At 37.8% G+C, this 20,844-nt stretch overlaps 1 protein-coding gene across 11 annotated transcripts in view; it reads right to left on the reverse strand.

The window, feature by feature from the left end:
* The window catches only part of RAPGEF6 (Rap guanine nucleotide exchange factor 6), a 235,132-nt gene extending 215,556 nt beyond the window's left edge, over positions 1–19,576 (reverse strand). For all 11 annotated transcript variants that reach the window (XM_074290952.1, XM_074290954.1, XM_074290947.1 and 8 more), the window contains exon 1: positions 16,490–19,576. In XM_074290952.1, the coding sequence (XP_074147053.1) occupies positions 16,490–16,558 (69 nt within the window). In that variant the 5' untranslated portion in view covers positions 16,559–19,576. The remainder of the gene's footprint in view (positions 1–16,489) is intronic.
* Between the last annotated feature and the right edge of the window lie 1,268 nt (positions 19,577–20,844).

Genomic DNA, 20,844 nt, shown 5'->3' on the forward strand with positions numbered 1-20,844 from the left:
GTTCTATACTTATTCCCAGCAGAAAGTAGTTTCAAAAGATAAGACCATCACCCCAAACCCCAAAGGACTTTGGGTTCCATTTGTTTGGGGATAAACTGATTATCAAGAGGAATAGACCCCAGCAAAATACTTCCCAGTGTCTGAGTGGACCACCAATAAGGAGCAAATTGAGCCTATGCTAATCCCTATTATTGTGCCCTGGTAACCAATTTTTGTACTCCTATGGTATCAATGAATTTTAGCTTCAGTTCATCTTTGTAACACTCCCCCTCCCACAGACCACTGTATTTTATTCCCAGCTTCTGTACACTTCTTAAAATAAATCTCTGGATTTGGCCTCTAAAATTTCAGCATCAGTCTGCTAGATCACCTTCTGTAGGGACCCCCCAACTCACTTTTCAAAAGATTTCTTTAAGAAATTAAAAGAAATTTTAAAAATTATGAGGTCCTGGCTTACTATGTGGGGTTGACAGGGAGAGTACTGAAGTACTGATAAAAAGGGAATGTATGGTGTGTTCAGAGAAGACTCTGGGGTGAAGGCTGCCAAGCCCTGTACAGGGCTGCTTTCCACCTTTGGTGTTATGATCCATCTAACTCTCACCTGTGGCTCCAGAAGCTGTAACATGCACAGTGGTCTCATTCTAGTAAAGCATTTCAGCAAACACGCTAAACCAAGTTGAGGGTAACTAAAGGGTCTCAAACCCTATAGTAAGTTGGGGGGGTGTCTACCCCAAGCATGTGAAGATTTCCCTTGGTGGAATGGGCAGATGAGAACAATTTGTTCCAATGGCCATGAAGGCAGGTGAAGCAGGTATTGTGGTATGCTTAGAGCTTGATTGAAGACACTAAGGTCATCCACTGAATCTCGAATCAAAACCAGTCATCTTGATTCTGCCCTGGCACTGGACAGTGAAAACTGTGGAAGAAAGGATGAGGCTGACGACTTTTTGCAACTCTGCCTCACTTAACTCCAATTTATGCACAAATCAAAGGACATTACCATACCATTTTACCATTTCTACCCATCTAAAACCCCTGTGGTAATGGACTAGTGATGAAACAGCAGGTGTGGATCCAATGGGAGCTGTAGTTCCTGCACACAGGCAGCCCAGGCCACAGAAATGTCTTCTCACCAGAAGCAGCTGCAAGATTTGACAGCCCCCGGTTGTCTGAGCAGCCTTTTAAGGATCACATAGCTCACCTCTAGGTATGAGGAAGTATAAAAGGTGCCCTAAAAATTGTCTACTTATACAACCCCCGGCCTGATTACTGCGGCAGGCAGGAATTCCACCCTGCAGTTGAAGCACGAAAAAATGTACAAAAACTTCTGCAAAGTTGATTCCACTCACCATCGATACATGGAATGTGTGCACATATAGATTGTGCATTGTGTATTGACACAATCCAGTAGACCTGAAAGATGAACAGCTTTTGTTGAGAGAGAATTCAACAGGTATGGCATCCAAATAGCAGCCCTGAATGAAACAAGGCTGGTAAACTAAGGTCAGCTTACTGAAGTAGGAGCTGGATACACATTTTTCTGGAGTGGCAGCAATCAAAGGAAGCACCACAAAGCTGTGCTAGATTTGCAATTAAAATTAATCTAGTTAGCAAGTTTATATGCATTCCAAAAGGAGGGAATGATAGGCTCATGACAATGAAATTGTTATTTGCAGGAAAATACCATGCTATCATCATCAGGGCCTATGCTCCCACCATGAAAAATCCTGATGAAGTCAAAGAAAAATTTTATGAAGATCTGAAGACTCATCATCAATATGCTAAAAAAAAAAAAGAACAAGCTTATAATTCTGAGTGACTTTAATGCTAGGCTGAGATTACCAGACATGGCAGGAAGTCCTTGGGAGGAATGGAGTTGGAAATAGCAACAGCAATGATTATTTACTATTGAAGATGCATCTCATGACCTCATCACCAACACTGTATTCTGTTTACCTAAATGTAATAGAATTTCGAGGATACATCCTCACAGCAAACACTGGCATTTAACACACTATGAGACAGGATGAAGGCAATGTGTGGTGCAGTGTGTTGGACTGATCAGACATTCTCTTCAAGCTAAATATTCACATTCAGCAAAAGTAGCGGCCCTAAGGCAAAAAGACTACTAAAAGAATTAATGCCAGATTAAAGGAAACAGTTCGTTTTCAAATAGAAGAGTAAATTGGACCAACAAACAGCCGGCAACAATGGAGCAGAAAAGGAGTGGGCAGCTTTTCATAGATTTGGTGAATATGAATAGCACTGCATTTGTTCATTTGGGTCAGAAAACTCACAAATATCAAGCCAGGTTTGATGAAAATAATGGGGAAATTCAGAAACTGCTAAGTAAAAATCAAAAACTCCAGGGGGTGTACCAGCAGCATAGTTCATCCATCTCTAAGAAGGCAGCATTCAATTCCATCAAAAGTAAAATACAATGGAAACTTAAGAAATGCAGGATTCTTGCCTCAGTACAAAGGCAGATGAAATTCAGTTTTATTCTGATAGCAACAATTCAGAGCATTTTTATGATGCACTGAAGATATTTATGGACCAAATAGTGCATCTCAAATTCAGTGTTGATGATGCCACACTAATTATTAGTCATTAGGACTGGAGCTATGAGCTGAACACTGCCATAGTGTTCTCAAAAGACCATCATCAATTAATGATGAAGCTATTAACTGTTTACCTAAGATGAAATCAATTACTCCCTAGCTGAAGTTCCTACTGAAGAAGAGGTTTGGAATTAGTCTACTTTTCATGTGGTAAAGCATCAGGTGCTGATTCTATTGCAGCTGTGATTAACAAGATGGGGAGTTGATTTCTTATACAAAAGGTAACTGAAATTTTCCAAATTATATTGCAATAGGAAGTTATGCCCCAAGAGTTCAAGGGTACCTCCACTGGCCATCTTTATTCAGGTAAAGGGAATAGATTGTCCTGTGACAATCACAGCAAATTGGGGGAAGAGGAAGAGATATCTTTCTCTTAGTCATTACTGGCAAGAAAGTCCTCCTTAATCAGCTTATCCTACACCTAGAAAAAGATCATCCACATGAAAGCCAGTGTAACTTTAGAAGGAACCAAGAGACAGTTGGTATGGTGTTTACTGCTGGAAAACTCCAGGAAAAGTTCCAAGAGCAGAACAGAGGCCTGTAGATAACATTTGTAGATCTGACCAAGGCCTTTGATACTGTCTGCTGTGGGGGCTTATGCAAAATTATGTCAAAATTAGATTTCCCAGACAAGTTCATCAGTATAGTACATAAATTCCATGATGGCATGCATGCCCAGATTCTGGATAGTAGACAATGCTCTTGGGCCTTCCCAGTCATCAATGGAGTGAAACAAGGCTGTGTGTTTGCTCCCAAGCATAGCATGATGTTTTTAGTCATGTTGTCAAATGCCCTCAATGAGGACAAACACGGAATCAAAGTCCCTTTCCCCTATAATCTGGCCTATCGGTCCATGGCCCATGGCATCTTTGCTGAATCCCTTTGGGTTAAACCCACCACAGTGTTTTGCTTTGTGATACCTTTCTCCCTATCTCTCCTCCATGCCTCAAAGTGTCTTTCTCCTTCTTATAGCTAACTAACGCTTTTAGGGTGCTAAACTCCTCGATGGATTTGGCCTGCTAGTTAAGGGAATCTCCCACCTCATGATGTGTTCCCTTTCTTCTGGTTAATTGTAAGTTTCACTAGGGAATTTGTCTTTTCCATTGTTAATTGTTAAAAGCACTTTCCCGGTTTAAAAAAAAAAAATTCTCTCCCAAATCTATTTCATATGGGCACCACTCCTAATGCCTATTTTACCTCTTTATTTTGTTTGTAATCTATTCTCCTCTATATCTACCTTTTGCCAAAGAAAATGGTCAATGTGAATTCTTCACATGACTGAACCACATTTGGTGCCAAATCTTAATATTTGGTACCAATTATTCATTTGGTGCTGAACCCCAAACCCATTAAGGGTAATATTCTAGCGAGAAAAGGAAGAAAAAGAGCTTAAGATCTACTGAAATATAACTATTATAATATAATAGAACAGGCAAACTGTTCTATCAAACTCTCTTCATCTGCTATGCCTAATTAGGTAAAAATACAGTTTTTACTAATATATTATTGTTGTAGATCTTGTAAAAAGGTTTTCCAATAATCTGTTTTATATCTCCAATTAAGCTACCACTCTCCTGGAGACAAAGAGCAAGTATTTAATTCCTTTTGAAGTACAAACGTGTATATATCACAGAGTAGCACTGTTAGGCAGAAGGAACTCGGTTTTTTACATCAACTTGGAATTAAACAAAATGATGGAAAAGAAACTGCCTGGTAATCTAGAACAGTAATCGAATTTTGCAGCAGGCAGGGAATTTAAGTATCAGGTAGTCCAATTCCTTCAATCCAAAAGATCAAGTTATGATGTCAAACTAAGAAATTAGTAAATAGCAGGGAAGTCAACAACAAAAAACTTAAGAGCAAGGTACATTAATGCTTACCCTAAAGGTAGGGAGAGGGAGAAGATGACTCAGCACTTCCTTTTATTGATCACCACACCCTCACCAAGAGTTAGCCAACAGGAGAGCTCGGGTGTGACAAGCTTTACACTAGTACACACAGTCCCAGTCTATTTAGACTACCTCAAACAAAACTTACACAGAATTCATTATGGTTTTATTTTCTAAGCTTAATGACTGCACATACAAAATACTTTATTGTTAGCAATACCTAATAAAGAGAATCAATCCAATTAAGGAATATTTTTAATTCTCATTTTTAAGATGGGGCAACAACCCTGTATGTAAACCTTTAAAAAAAAAAAAAAATTATGGCATGACCAAAACAAATTCTGCCCAATAATCTAATGTATATAATGTACAACCTTGATCTACTAATTTTTACTGCTCTTGATCTACCAAAAATCACATTGTGATTGATACCTATATTCTACAGTAAAACCAGAAAACACAACAAATTTTACAAATATTTTCAACCAAAAGTGTTTTCTCTAGGTAGTTTTTATTAGACCAGATAATTTAATCAACAAGAACATACCACTCCACAAGAATACTGATTAATCCAAGTGCCAGGAATAAGTAATCAATTCCCACTTAAATTATTTTTTCCATTAGACTCCCTAATGTGACACTATTTTGTTATTAACTTATAACAGCAAAAAAACATGAGGTGAAAAAGAAGCCTGAAGAACCTCGACAAGGGAGTTAATAGAAAAGAAAATGAAAAACATTAAAGAATATGGAAGAACATAGAAATATCTGGCCTCTGTTATCTTTCAGTAATCTTTCTACATACACTGTGTTCATTGTTTAAAATTTTTTAAATGATAAAATATGGTCATTTAAAAATGTTAATTTTGTCAAATTTTTGGATGTATTTTATTTTAAGATATATTTTGGATGCTTTTAAGCACTTAAAAATCAAAAAATGGCAGAGAACAATGTCTATAAAACTAAAATTGATGATTATGATGATCAAAGTCCTTCTAATCAAGTCCTTCCTTATATAAATTAGGGAAACTAGGGCCTAAAGATAAGAAGAAATTTGTCTGTTTCTCCTGGGAATTGCTAGAGGAATAAAAGGACAAACCAAACACAGAACCCAGTTAGCAGGTGCCATAACAGATCAAAGGAGGATGTGGCAAAAGATAAAAGACTTTTGGAAGTCTTTACAGTATCTCACTGACCAACCACTACAGAGGCACTCTGTACAGAATCCTCAATATTTTTCCCTTATGGAGTATCAACAAACAAAACCAAGGTCAAGTCCAATCAATTCACTACAGCATTTGCTGTGTACTCAGTTTATTAATACTTATTTAGCCCAAAGAAATAAAGGAAAAGGACCTATGTGGACAAAAAATATTTATAGTTGATCTGTTTGTAGTGAGTGGCAAAGACCTAGAAATTAATCTGGTATCCCTGAATTGGGGAATTGACTAAACAAATTATGAGTGTAATGTAATACCACTGTGCCCTAAAATATGAAGGAAATGGTTTCACAGAAACCTGGGAAGACTAACATGAAGCATGGAAAGAACAAGAACAACTTTCCCAGCAATGCAGTGAATACAAATAGCTTGGAAAAACTGTAGTGAAGAGAAGACAAGGCACAAAGAACTCAAGTTCAATTCCAACCTTGAGTACTTACAGACCAGAGGCAAATCACATTAACTTCTCTCTGCCTCTGTTTCCTCAATTTAAAAAAAAAAAAAAAAAAAAAAAAAGGAGGGGGGGATCTTAACATCTATCTTACAAGGTTGGTTGTGGGGATTAAAGTGAAATAATATTTATAAAGCTCTTAGCAGAGTACCCAGTACATAGAACTTAGCTTAATAATACTTTATTTTCTTTCTATTCAATGTAATGACCAACCACAAATCCAGGAAATCCATGATGCCTCTAACAGAGAGGTTATGGACTTAAGCTACAGTATGACATAACATTTTTGAACAATGTCAGCATGGAAAAAATTTTTTTCACTATGAATATCTGTTAAAATGTTATTCTTTTTCCCTCAAAGGAAGAGGAGAGAGAAAATAAATCTTTGTTAACTTAAAAAATAAAAAACACTTAACTTTCTGATATGAAAAGTAACAAGTGGGTCACTAAATTCCAAATGTACTTAATAAATGCAAAAGCTGCAACTCTCTCCCTTATTACTATAAAAACAGAATACAGATATCAATAACAAAGCATTCAAGGTAATGGGATGATGGTTTTTTGTTGGCCTACAGTTCTTGCAAAGCCAGATCAATATCTTTTTTAGAAGTGTACTAAGATTCCCATCTGGGAGACTTCAAGGTCAGATGTTGCAAAAAAAAAAAAAAAAAACTCTGGGCTCTGTCAGGAAGGCCATAGAGGGAACCTCTTATATACTCCTCCTAGAGGTTGTGATAATATTCAATAGGTCTTTTCAAGTGTTGAATTCTGCCAATTTATGACTCAATTCAAACCATAATAGTGGATGATTCTTATTAGGGCACCTCTAGCCCTGTTAGCTGAGTGAATTCACAGTAATAATCCCTGCCCAATCAGGGAAGGAAATGCCTACATTTTCCCCACCAACCAAATAAAATATTTAAATGTTACAAACTTAGCAACAGCAAAATATATGTTGATAAACATTGAGCATTAAAATTAACTTTATCTTTCTCGATACATTTTTTGTCACAGAAATTGTCTAATATTTGCTATGTTTCACCATTTGTCAAGTTAAAATTTAGTTGGACTTACTACATGTACTATATGTACTATATATGTACTATATGTACTATAAACATCTGAAACGTCTCAAATTTTGTCCTTTAATAGAAGTAATATCTTACTTTCAAGGACAGATTTTACAAAATGTAACTTTTAATATCTTTAACTCAAACGACTATTTTCATGATACTAGATGTCACATAACTTAACATTTCTATAATCTAATCAAATGGTTTTTAACCCAAGATTCAGGATCCTTTTACATTCTTAAAAATGTATTTAGGATCTCCAAAAATCTTTTTTTTTAATATGAATTTTATCTACCACTATTTACCATATTTGGAATTAAAATATCTTAATAATATTATGAAAATTTGAATTAATGGATCCCCAAAAATGTCTCAGGGATCCTTGGGAAATTGGGGAAACCATATTTTGAGACTTGCCAAATTCAATCTAGTAAGTATTAATTAGGAACTTATATAAAATGTATCCATAGCAAGCACTATGGAGATTAGTCCATATAACTGTTGAATTCTGAAGGAGGTTAGAATTATAAACTGTTGAATTTTGAAAGAAATTGGAATTCTAGGTATCGAAGGTGAGGAGGGAATACATTCCATTTAAAAGGATCAGTCTCTGCAAAGGTTCCATTAACAGAAATTAAGTCAATGTAGTAGATACAAAGAGTGATTTAAAAAAAAAAAAGGATAAAAAATAAGCTTGTACTGGTAATCTGAAATCAGATGTTAAAGAGTTTTAAATATAAAACTAAGACATTTTTAATTCTAGAGACAACAGGAAACTTCTTAAGGATCATAAGCAAAGGACTGGTTAGATCAGACTTTTGCTTTAGAATGATTTTGGTAGCTGTATGGAGGATAGACTGGAAAAGTAAAAGACTAAAAGGAATAAATAAATAAATCAATAGAAAAAAATAAATAAATAAGCCACAGAATGATGAGGTTGAATTTAAGATAGTAATCTGAGCAAAATGGGAATCAATAAGAAATATGTTGTAAAATCAGACTTTCAATTGTTTGGAAATGAAGAAAGATGGAAGAATATGGGATGAGACTGAGATTTGGTGACTGAAAGAATAATACTAAGAAGTATGTGGAGGACAGATGAGCTTGGAGGGGGGCAGAAATAATGACTTAAGTGTTATATATCTAGAATTTAAGATACCATACAACATTTAATTGGACATAACCAATAGGTGATCATGCAGCAAGTGGAGTACAAGAAATTGGGGCTGGAAATGTAGATCAAGGAATAATCTCCATAGAGATGATACTGAATCCATGAGAACTGATGAGACTCCAGAGAAAGAGGATACAAGATAGCCCTGGAGAAGACACATGGTTGTAGGGGCAGGGCAATGCATCAAACAAAACTAGAAAGAAGCAGTCAAGTGTGTGGGATCCTTTAAGATATACAAGTACTTTTCCTTATTAGGAAGTATTTCTAAAATTCAGTCCATTTTGCAAATAAGATTTAAAATGAAGGTCTAACAATGAAGTAATAAATCCAAGAACACAACACAATTTTATAACTTAAATGTCCTTTGTGTCACAGTAACATAAAAGATGGGTTAATATATATGTAAGAATACAAAAAATAGTTATAAAAAATCCTAGTACTTCTTTTAATGTGATGATATGCATATTTGGCTTAGTATAATAGTTTTTCATTCGCATGCTTTTCTTATTCAATGGTCAAGATTCTTTTTTTTCCTTGTCTTTTCCACACAATTTCTTTCTTAAACCTGACCACATCCCTAAATTTTCTTCAATCTGGCCATGACAAAACTGCCTCAAGCAACATTCTCTAACAAAGCTTTCAAGCTATTATTCCAACTCACTGACTAACTTCAAGACAAGTTGAGGCATCTCAATTCTTTCATTGTGGCATTTTTATTTTTTTTAAGGCTGGTTCTTCTCCCCATCTTACTCAGAATGGAAATGAAGAGTCCACTACCAATTGGGAACTCTATAATCATGTCAAATTCCACCTGAACCAATTTGTCCTTCCTCAGAAAACCTGTCCCTTTCACCTTCTGTCAACTAGGGGCTCAATTGTATTAATCCTGAACTTAGTGGGGAAAGCTGATCAGCAAACTGATCAATGCAAATAAGAACTCCCAAGCTTTAAAAATCAGTATGCTAGGCCTCCCTAGCCACTTCATCCAGCCACTTTGGCATTTCTTCACCTAAACTGATTAGATTACACATATACATAAACATCTATAAACACACACATTATATTTTATGTATATTTTTTCCTAAAGTTACAAAATGACATTAAATAGACATTAAAATGATTGTACTTCTCAAAAACTTAAAAAAAACAACCACATGTAAAGTTCTACTACTGAACTATAAGTACCATGTTCCTAAAAGTCCTATTTGCAATCAATTATAAGAATTCCCAAACAGAGAGACAATTCCTGAAGTATTTTGAATCAATTCTAATTCCTAATATTCAAAGACACAGCAAAAGGTAATACTTTCCATCTATTTTTAAAGATGGATCCATAACTTCATTTATATTGGAAACTTCAATTGAGGGAATTCTCTCTAAGAATACAAAGTAAGTGAATTGCAACTTAAAATCTTAAGAGCACTGAGAGGTAAGTGATTTATTTGCCCATGTAGTGCTTTCAAGGTCTCATTCAAGTACACTTCCATCATGAAGTTTTGCTTGACTATTTCAGTCAGAAGCTTTGAAAACCCCCAGCTAACCAGAGACATTAATTTGAGTCTTGACCCGATGATAAAAACCACTGCCTCAAGGCAATGTTGTTGGCCTGATCTTTTTATATTTCTTGAAAACTGATAATTTTTATCTAAATCTAAAATGTCCATGCTAGAAATTTTTATCTGAATCTTAAATATCCAAGCTAGTTCTTAAATACAAATCAAATGTGTTTAGCAAAAGTGTACAAGCATAACCAATCAATCTTCTTGCAATAAAAAGTTAACAGAGAAATCATTAACCATACAATACAATTTGATATTGTTTTGGTCATGAAACAATGTTTTTATGAAAAAAAGTTTTTCATTATTTGAGTTTCAGAATTGGGACAGAATTCAGCATTCAGAGGGTTCAGGGTATTTTGCATGCAAAGGGTTTAAGAGTATTATCCTAATTGTTTAATCTATGTATGACTATGTGTAACAAAATTTTTCTTTTCCTGTTAATTAAAATTCACAACACTCCATATCCTTTAACCCTCTCAACTCTCTACTACTCTTCCCATTCTGGGATTCTCACTTAACTATTCTCCCTAACTTCTCAAGGATTATCTTCACAACCAAAATACCTAAAACTTTAAAGCACAACAGTAACCAACTGACAGAGTGATTAAGAGTTATACTGATTTCTATTTCTTTCTTTATGTATGGGGAAAACAGAAGTACTGCTGTATTTGAAAGAAGAAAAATAAAGACAGAAGGAAGGAATTACTTGTTTCCCCAATATAGTAGAGCACATTTGAAGGCAAAAGAAAAGGAATCAACAGAAGAGGAAAGTAGAAAAGAGGCTGAAGAAAAGGAACAAAATGAATGATCCTCTCAAATCAAAAAGAATACAAATCAGATCAAGGAAGAAAAACTCACACTCAACAAACTCTGGTAGCCCTGCATCCTTTGTACAATAAATTATAATTCAACTAACAAAACTTTTCAAAGAGAAACAATGATTTAGATGACAATTGTACAAAGAGATGAATATCATAAGCAACTGATTTAAATTTAAGACAACAATATTAAGGAAAAAAATTTAAAAGAGTTGGCTTGGGGTGGGAGGATACTTATTGTTATATTGGAAAGGATGAAAAGATAAGTATCCAATACAGATGACAGAAATCACAAGTCTTCTTAACAAAGCTGGTGGTAAGAACATTTACCACTGTAGGAGAGAAAAGTGGAGCTAAGAACTTGAAAGGTCTGGGATAATTTAAAATTGCTGAGTTGCTTAGGTTAAATAAATTGGGCTGCATTAACCTATAGTGAATCAAGGTTTGCTTTCTTCTTTAATAGTACTCTAAAAGTGTAAGTATAAAACAGACCATGGAGTGATAACATTAGGGATCAAAAGGTGAAACAAAGGATACAAATTCTCTGATAGAGCCTTTGGGGAAAATAATTCAGGATTACAGTGTAGAGGGCCTCTAGTTTCACCCCTAACATCCTGGGTTTTTTTCCCCCCCACACAAGCTTAAAGAGAAGCAGAGATTTGATATAAACTTCCCTAGATTAGGGATCCCAGGGAAAGGACATCCTAGCTGGTGGGATGGAGAGCACTATGAGGCACTGAGGCAGCCTGTATGAAAAGAGTAGAATGACCTGTTAGGTACTTTATTACAGATGACTGACCAATGTTGAAGATCAGTGAGTATGCAAGTAGTGTCATTATTTGCCCTGTATTATTGATGTTCCTACTACATCTTTCCATTATCCTTTTTTTACAAAAGAAATACACTGTGAATTGCATTCAATATACCAACCTACATAACAGACCCAGTACTTGGTCCTTCCCAAATAGGGAGGGCAAAGCTGGGATTTCTGGTCTTTTTTTTTCTATCCTTCAAGTTCAATCTCCCTGGTCCTGTACTTCTTCAAATGAAATTCATATTGCTTTGTTTTTTCTTTCTTTCTTTCCTTTTACAGTGCTGATTTCCTCCTCCAGGACACCTACACCAGTATTCTTACATATTCTAAGTGAGAAATGTCCATTAAGGCCATTTACGGCACTGCCATCAAGCGTTGGGTTGTTGTAAAAGTAATATCTTCCACGTAGGGTAGGTAGATTAAGTTTTTTCCCCTAAACGTAGAGTCTCTGTTCTTGAAACAGTTTAGATGGAGACTGAATGTGGATCAAAGTACAGAATTTTCACAGTTTTGTTCATCTGTTTTTTTCTTACTTGTGGTTTTTTTTCCCCCCACCCTTTTGGCCTGATTTTTTTCTTTTTTTGCACAATATAACAAATATGGATTGTTTCAAAGAGTAGCACATATTCAACTAATATCAGACTGTTTGCTGACTTGGGGAAGGGTGGGATGAGGGAGAAGGAAGGAATTGAGGCAGCTTGTATGAAAAGAGTAGAATGACCTCTTAGTTACTTTACTACAGATGACTGACCAATATTGAAGATCAGTCCAGAAAGCTAAGGTTTGAGTCACTGACAGTTTCCTGGTCATTTGTGGCATAAAAGGTCAGCTTATGAGATGGCAGTACTCCTCAGACTCTGCAAATAGCCCACTACCACATGACTTACTACATTCAACACACCCTGGTGACCAGACATGTTTCCATATGGCAATAAAGGGCAATATGGCAATAAAGGCAATAAAGGACTGAACTTCTGCTGAGTTCTATGCTACAGCCAAGTGAAGTTCCTTTTGTTAAATGTTAGATGATCTAAAAGTATTTTATTTCATTCCAATTTCAAACATGAAGTAACACAACAAGGTCCAGCAAAAATAAATCAAAATCTCCAACAAATTAAAAATGTACATCTCCCTTAGTGAACTACCGAAATGACAATGAAAATATTAGAATAAAATAAACAGTAGTTCACTTATAGTAAATCACATAAGATAGTAGTAAACTTTAAAGTCCTTTATAAATGCTAATTACCATTATTATAGACCCAAAGGTTAAAAAGTAAGAATGGCATTGTAATCTACACCAGAGGATAAGTATTTTTCTCTTCCAACTTATCTTCCACATAACTAGATGTGCTCTACACAAGATGATTTTCTATAGGTCTAACTCTCAACTCTTCTTACTGACTTGCCTAGCTTCCTTTTAAATTCCAACTAAAATCCCATTTTTTCTTGAAGCCTTTTCCAACCTCTTTTAATTCTAATGTCTTCCCTCTGTTAATTTTTCCTATCTATTATATATATATATATATATATATATATATAATATTTTGCAGATATTTGTTTCCATGTTGTCTTCCCCCACTGAATTATAAACTCTTTAAGCAGAGTCTGTCATTTGGCTCTTTTTGTATCTCCATTGGTCAGTGCAGTACTGACTCATAATAAGTACTTAATAAGTAAAAATTTCAGCTACTCCTTATTACCTCTTGCATCAAATATAACTTCTTTTCCTTCACTTAAATTTCTTTATAATCTATTTTTCCAATCTGTAGTAAAGCCATGACAAATAACATCTCTCATCTTCTTGGTATCATTACATATCCATTCCTATGACATGGAAATAACCCTTATCTTTAAAATCTATCCAATCAGGCTAAAATGGCAGAAAAAGATGACAAATGTTGGAGGGACTGTGGGAAAACTAGAATACTAATTCATTGCTGATGTATTTCCAGGAAGAGAAATTCAAGTTCAAGCTTCACACTCAACAAACTCTGATAGCCCTGCATCCTTTGTACAATATATAAACAATCCAACTAAGAAAACTTTTCAAAGAGAAACAATGATTTAGATGATGATGGTACAAAGAGATGAATATCATAAGCAACCGATTTAAATTTAAGACAACAATATTAAGGAAAAATTTTAAAACGAGTTGGCTTTGTAGGGGGAGGATACTTATTGGAAAGGATAACCATTCTGGAGAGCAATTTGGAACTATGCTCAAAGGGCTATAAAACCATGCATATTCTTCACTACTGGGTCTATATTCCAAAAAGATAATAAAAAAGGGAAAAATACCTATCCGTACAAAAATGTTTGTAGCTGCTCTTTTTGTAGTGGCAAGGAACTAGAAAATGAGTGGATACCCATCAGTTGGGGGATGGCTGAATAAGTTACAAAAGTAATGGAATATTATTATTCTATAAGAAATGATGAGCAGGATGATTTCAGAAAAGCCTGGAAAGATTTACATGAACTGATGCTGAGTGAATTGAGCAGAACTAGGAGAACATTGCACACAATAACAAGATTGTTTGATGATTAACTGTGATATAGCTCTTCTCAACAATGTTAAAGAATTCCAACAGACTTGGACTGGAAAATGCCATCCACATCCAAAGAGAGAACTATGGACACTGAATGTGGATGAAAGTATAGTATTTTCACAGTTTTGTTTATATGTTTTTTTCTTACTCGTGTTTTTGGGTTTTTTTTCCCCCCCACACTTTTGGTCTGATTTTTTTCTTTTTTTGCATAACATGAGAAATATGGATTATGTTTAAAAGAATAGCATATATTTAACCAACATCAGATTGTTTGCTGACTTGGGGAAGGTTGGGGTGAGGAAGAAGGAAGAAAAATTTGGAATAATTTTACAAAGTTTTTTACAAAGTTTTACAAAGTTTTTTGTTTTAAAGTTTTACAAAAAATCAATATTGAAAATTACCTTTACATCTATTTGAAAAAATAAAATGCTATTGAGAAAAAAAATAAAATGAAACAAACCTATCCAATCAAAATATAAGTTTTTGCCATTTTCAAGCTAAAAAAAAGTTTCAGGTATGGGCCTAATAGACGCCCCTTCCCCCCATGTAGATTAGGTACCCTGGCAAAGTAGTTCAGCCTAGTTAATTAGAGAGAAGATTAATGGGGTAATGAATTTTTCAGCTAAAGAAATTTCTGAAAACCTTCTACTTAGGTAACTGGGATAATCCTTAAAGTAACTGAAATTATAGAATCACAGACTTAAGTGTTAAAAGAGATCCTGGAGAATACCTAATCCAAAATCCCTCATTTGGCAGAAGAGACTCAGAGAGAGGTCCAAATCATACAGGTAGAATTTGAATCCAGATCAGTCAGTCAATAAGCATTAAGAGCCTACTATGAGCCAGGCACTGTTCTCAATATTGATCCCTCTGCCTCTCAAGTCAATGTTCTTTCCACTCTAATATAAGAATTAAGTATACAAATTCAGTATAAAAAGATGAAAAGTGGCAAAAATCAATGCACTGTCTATTACAGTAGACACCTACAAAACTTTAAAATTAAATACCTTAAACTTGATTCCATACTTATCAAAAACAAAAAAAATACTTGAAATCTGCATCAGGTAGATGGTAAATTTCCAAAGGAAAAATACAAATGCCTGAAATTCATCTCTTGACAAGTTTCATCACCAGCTGGAAAAGTTACATAATTTAATAGAAAATGGACTCAGGTCAGTGTTCAACTTAAGTTCAAATACTTTTTTTTAAACATATTTTTTAAAAATCCACTTTTAAAACACTACAGTATCCTTATTTAAGTAATTACTTAATTCCAGGTTCATTTTATGCTTCATACTAATAGGATTCCTTGTCTATTACCGCCTGCCTGATTTCATTTAGGAAGAGTATACTTCACCTACTCTGCTCTTCCATGTTGGAGAAGATTTCTGTCAAAAGTATATTTAGCAACTGTTTGGACATGTATACATATAGTGTATTTAATTTATACTCTAACATACTTAACATGTATTGGTCAACCTGTCATGGGGGAAGGAAGAAAGGGAAAAGTTGGAACAGAAGATTTGGCAATTGTCAATGCTGTAACCATGCATATATCTGGTAAATAAAAACTATTTTTAAAAAAAGTATATTTAGGCATTATAGAAAAATGGGTAATTGACTGGAAGTAAAAAGAGCCGCCGCACTCAAAGAGAAATAAATGTCACATTACTGAACTGACTCGATTCCAAGTTGGGTACAGAAAATGGTCGAGAAGGAGCCAAGCATCTAACTGAAGGTATGCTGCTAACATTGAGACTAGATTCAGAGCTCAAGTTTCAGAACTGTGCTGTGCAGCGACCTGGCAAAGTGTACTAGGGACCGGGGCGGCAGGTTCCTTTTGTGTGAAAAGTCTCTCATGGGAACAGATGCAATGTCAAGGTGCCTCCTGCGGCGGGTCCCATCTCCAAAAAGAGCCTCTCCCGGATCTGGGACCAGACCAGCCACTCGGCCCGCCAGGTGCCCGCCTGGCCTTCCCGCAAGCTGCAAGCTCTGGCCACTTGAGGATCGGCGGGCCGACAGGGACAAAACGAGCACGTCTCGACCACTGCTTTTCAATCACTTTCATCGACGCCAGGGCGATGCGGGACTCTGCAGCTCAGGGTCGCCCGGGTAATGAGGGACAGCAGGCCCCCTCAGGTATGCCAACAACATTCATGCCCTCACCGAACCCTGAGTTTGCTGCCCTTTGAGAAGTTGTCAGGCTATGCCAGCCAAGTTCCCCGCTCCTGGCCACCACCACCCCGCCCCACCCCGAGCAGCTTCCTGCCCCGGTGGCCCGGAGAGCCGCGAGGAGGGCCGCGAAGACTGGGCTAGCTCACCTCCGGGGTCCTCTCGGGGGGCTTTTTCCTCAGCGCCTGCTTGGCACTGGGGTCCACGGGCGAGTGCATTCTTTCAAAGGGCGCGCGGGCTCCGGGGCGCGGCGCGGGGCCCCCGCCTTGGGAGCCCGGAGTTCGCTGGGGGGCCGCAGCCCACGCGGCAGCAGCCCCTCAACCCGGAGGGGCCCGCGGCGGGGCCCGGTGGCTCATGGTCCCCGACACTGCGGCGCGGCTGGAGCCGGGACAGCCACGAACCGAAACGTCTACGCGGGGGCGGCGAGCTGAGAGGAGCTGGCGCCTGGGACGGGCGCGTCCGGTCCCTTCCCGCCCAGGCCGAACTGGGGCCTTCGCAACTTGCTGCTAGTCTCGGTTAAGAAATGAGTCGGATCGGCCGATACAGACTCACTATCCCGTCCGGCTCCCCACAGTCGCTATAAGCGGCGCGCGCGCGCCCCCCTCGCCGAAGTTGGCGGCCGGGGCACGCGCCGCGCGAGGACCCGCAGCAGCGCACGCGCAAGGCGGCGATCCACCTGGAGGCGGAGCTGAAACTCTTGGGGCGGGACTCGATGCTCGGTCTAGGCGGGGCAAGGAAGGGCAGAGCAGGGCAAGACGCCGCGGATCTCTCTCTCCCTTCCTCCCCTCTCCCTCTGATAAAATCTCGCGAGCCGTTTTGCCGCCCACTCTCGAAGCTGCTAATAAGCACTTCCTCCCTCCACGAATTGAGCGCAGAGCTTGTCTGGGCTCTGCTGTTTGTCACTCCCCAGGTCTTCTGGCCCACTCCCCGGCTCGAGGAGATCCACCTTGTCGGTGCCGCGGGTTCTGAGCGCTAGGGCCGTGCTGGTGCGTGCCGCTGTCCCGCTGTGCGCTGCCTGCCCACCACCACTCACCCTCCTAGTGCCGGGAAAATAGCAGTGTGGGGTAGGACGCAGACAGAGCCAAGAAGTTCAAGTTTGCCTTAGTGAGCCCGTGGGATCTTCTTTTGTAAAATGGCAACGAGGAGTTAAAACTACTTTTCCTGAGGACTGAGCATGTTGTAACCTTAAAATGCTTCACAAGTAAACAAAGGCGGGGGGAGGGGAAAGAAAGAGGAGCAGGAGGAAGTGCCATAAGTTTCTCAGCGATCAGAAAAAACTTTCTGGAGCTATTATACTTTGCCTCAGTGATCTTAGCCCGCATTTAACCAATTGTCATAGAGTAAGGACTCCCAAAGCAACTCCAGCTGCCTGCATGGCACTTCCACCTCTTCGGCTCCTGAATAGCTCAGCATTTAAAACCAAAATTAATTTTGTCTTCCACAAACCCATCCCTTCTCCACACTCCTAAGTGTGAGAGAGAGCACCGGACTGGGATAAAGCGTCTGGTCTTAAAGTCTTTCTCACCATCCTACAATGTGTGTGACAAGGGGGGGACTTCATGGAACCCCAGAATTCTGAGGCTGAAAGGAACCTCATCTAGCCTAACCCTTACCTAAAAAGGAACCCTCTCAACAGTCTGGAGTACGCTACGCAGGCTCAGGCCCGGTCATATGTTCCTGCCCTCCAGTAATTTATTCCATAAACATTGTCCACGACTCACTAGGACCTCTTCGGCAGGCCTTCATTTAAGCCTTATGTTATGGAAATGATATGGAGGACTTAAAGATTATTCTAAGCATGGCACAAATCCGGCCAAATCTTGCCAATCTGGATCTCTTTGCCTCTGACACAGACTGCTCCCCCAATGCTAGAATAGTCTCTCCTTAGCTCTCACTGAGAACTTTTTTCCAAGATTTGCTGAGGACTCTCCCCTATGTGATGGGATGTGTTTCCTGATTCCCAGCCCCAATCCAGTTAGCTCTTATCTCCTCCTCCAACCCTGCATTCCCTTTGTATTCTTTTATTTATTTGTGTAAGAGGTGATTGGAGAAGAATCTCTGCAGGCAGAACCTTTCACCTATCTCAGTGAGAGTCTGGGAGGTAGAGTTACAGACAGCTTTGTTTTCTTTTTTACCTGGAAGAAAGAGGGTTGATTCCAAGAGCTTGTGCTTGGATGTGGCTGGCACATGTAACTGAAGTGAAGAGACTGAATGGAAGTACCAGCAGGAGCCCCACTACTGGGAGGCAGTTAGTTAGTGGAGACAACAGGAAATGAGCTGCTACCCAGAAGAATGGGGCAACCGGCTTCCTCAACTGAGTTTTATGATAGGAACAAGGTCTGCAGTCTTTGATTCACTTCACTTAACATACACAGGTGTAAGAATCTAGACTTAGTGAAACTGTTGGCAAGAATTGATTAATAACTTTAAACTGCATTGTGAGATTCTAACTCCCAAGTCACAGTCTGCTTTGGAAATGGTAGCTCTGAAAAAACGTAAGCTATTAGTATATTCATTACATACATCAATTAATATGAAAATCATAATTCCCTTCACAGAACTATGCCCCCAAAAGCTATAAAATTGTATACCCCTTGATACAATAGTAAAACTACTAGCTATATATCCCCAAAGAAATCAAAGAAAGAGGGGAAAGATCTATATGTACAAAACATTTATGATAGCCTTTTTGTGGTAGCAAAGAATTGGAAGCTGAGGGGATGTTCGTGGATTTGAGGATGGCTGAACAAATTATGGTATGTGAATGTGATGACAAAAGGGATGGTTTCAAAAAAATCTGGGAACACTTGAATGAACTGAATTGGGCAGAATCAGGAGAACAGTTTATATGATAACAAAAGTAATGTAAAGGCAATCCACCCCCAAAAGAAAAATGAACTCTGATCAATACAATGACCAGCAATAATCCCAAAGAACCACGATGAAACATGCAATTTACCTCCTAATAGAAAACTGATAGAATCAAAATGCAGATTAAAGAATATTTTCTTTTCTTGTTTCTTTCCTCCTTCCCTCCCTCTATCCCTTTCTGCTTTTTAATTTATTTTTTTCTTGGAAATGATCAGTGTGGGAATTTTTTTTCATGACTACACATACTTGTAATGGGCTTTTTTTTCTTGCTTTCTTAAAGGGTAGGGGAAGAGGGAAGGGTAAAGGAAAAAAAAATTTGAAACTGAAAATAAAGTAAAATGAAGTTTAAAGGAACCATACATTTTAAAAAATTGTCCAGATCTAATAGAGCCACAAGGCAAAATAAAACTAAAAAGACTCTGCTGGTCATGAGCTAAAAGGAACCTTAAAGTGAAAACTCCCAAGAGTGCCATAACCAAAATTCAGAGCTTCTGGTCAAAGAAAAAAAAATACTCCAAGGACTGAGAAATAAAGAATTCAAGTACTCAAGAGCCACAGTCAAGATCACACAAGATTCTGGCAATTACAAAAGAGAGGAGAGCATGGAATTCAATTTTCCAAAAGTCAAAAAATGATAATCTTAAAATCAAGACTACCCTTCTGAATATAATCCCTCAGGAGGGACAAAAATGGTTTTAATGAAGTAGAAGAATTCCAATAAGTCTGGCTGAAGAGACCTGAGCAGAGAAGGAGTTTTAAAATACAAATATAGGTATCAAGAGAAATATTTAAAAAGTATATAAGTTTTAACAATCAGGAGAAAATGATCAATATAATACTGGTCAAATAAACTTGCCCTATATTAGTGTACATAATTGCCTCTTTTTGTGTCCCCATTAGTCAGGGCAGTGCCTAGTTCATAATTTATTCATATATCACAACTTGTTCTACCATTCCTTTTTTGATGGGCATCCCTTCAATTGCCAATTCTTTGCCACCACAAAAGAGATTCTTTGCAGCTCTCTCACCTTTTATTTTCTTCCACATACTTTATGATCGTGACACTAAGCTTCTTGCTATTCATCAAATAAAACACACTATCTCACACTATTTTCTGTATTTTCATGTTCTATCCGCAATATCTCCCTATATTCCTTTCTGAAATTTATTTTGAACTCTTCTTTATATCCCCTTCCGTACCACAACAATAATAATAACAATAACAATTAATTAATTAAAGCAGTATACAGGATACTATAGTAAAGCATCATCTCTTCTCCTAAACTCTCCTATAAATAATTACCACCTATTCCTGTAAAGGGCTGAAACTCTGAGCAGATGCACTTGGACAACCAAGCACTTGAGGCTAATTACCAATTGGACAATATTAACATATGTTTGGAGGATGATCCTGCTCGATTATTCTATGCTGGCTCAATCTGTGGATGTGGACAGAGAAGGCTAAGAGAGATCAGATGGTGGAGTAGGACAAGCAGATTCATTCTTTGGCAGTGGAGAGAAAGAAAGGAGGTGTGGAGATTCCTTTATCTAATCCCCTGAGGGAGACCCCAAAACACCAAGAATAAAGACTTTTGGTTATCCTGACTCTGGTTGATTCTAAGATATCCAATGT

This window comes from Sminthopsis crassicaudata, chromosome 2 (assembly GCF_048593235.1).
Source record: "Sminthopsis crassicaudata isolate SCR6 chromosome 2, ASM4859323v1, whole genome shotgun sequence".
NCBI lineage: Eukaryota > Metazoa > Chordata > Mammalia > Dasyuromorphia > Dasyuridae > Sminthopsis > Sminthopsis crassicaudata.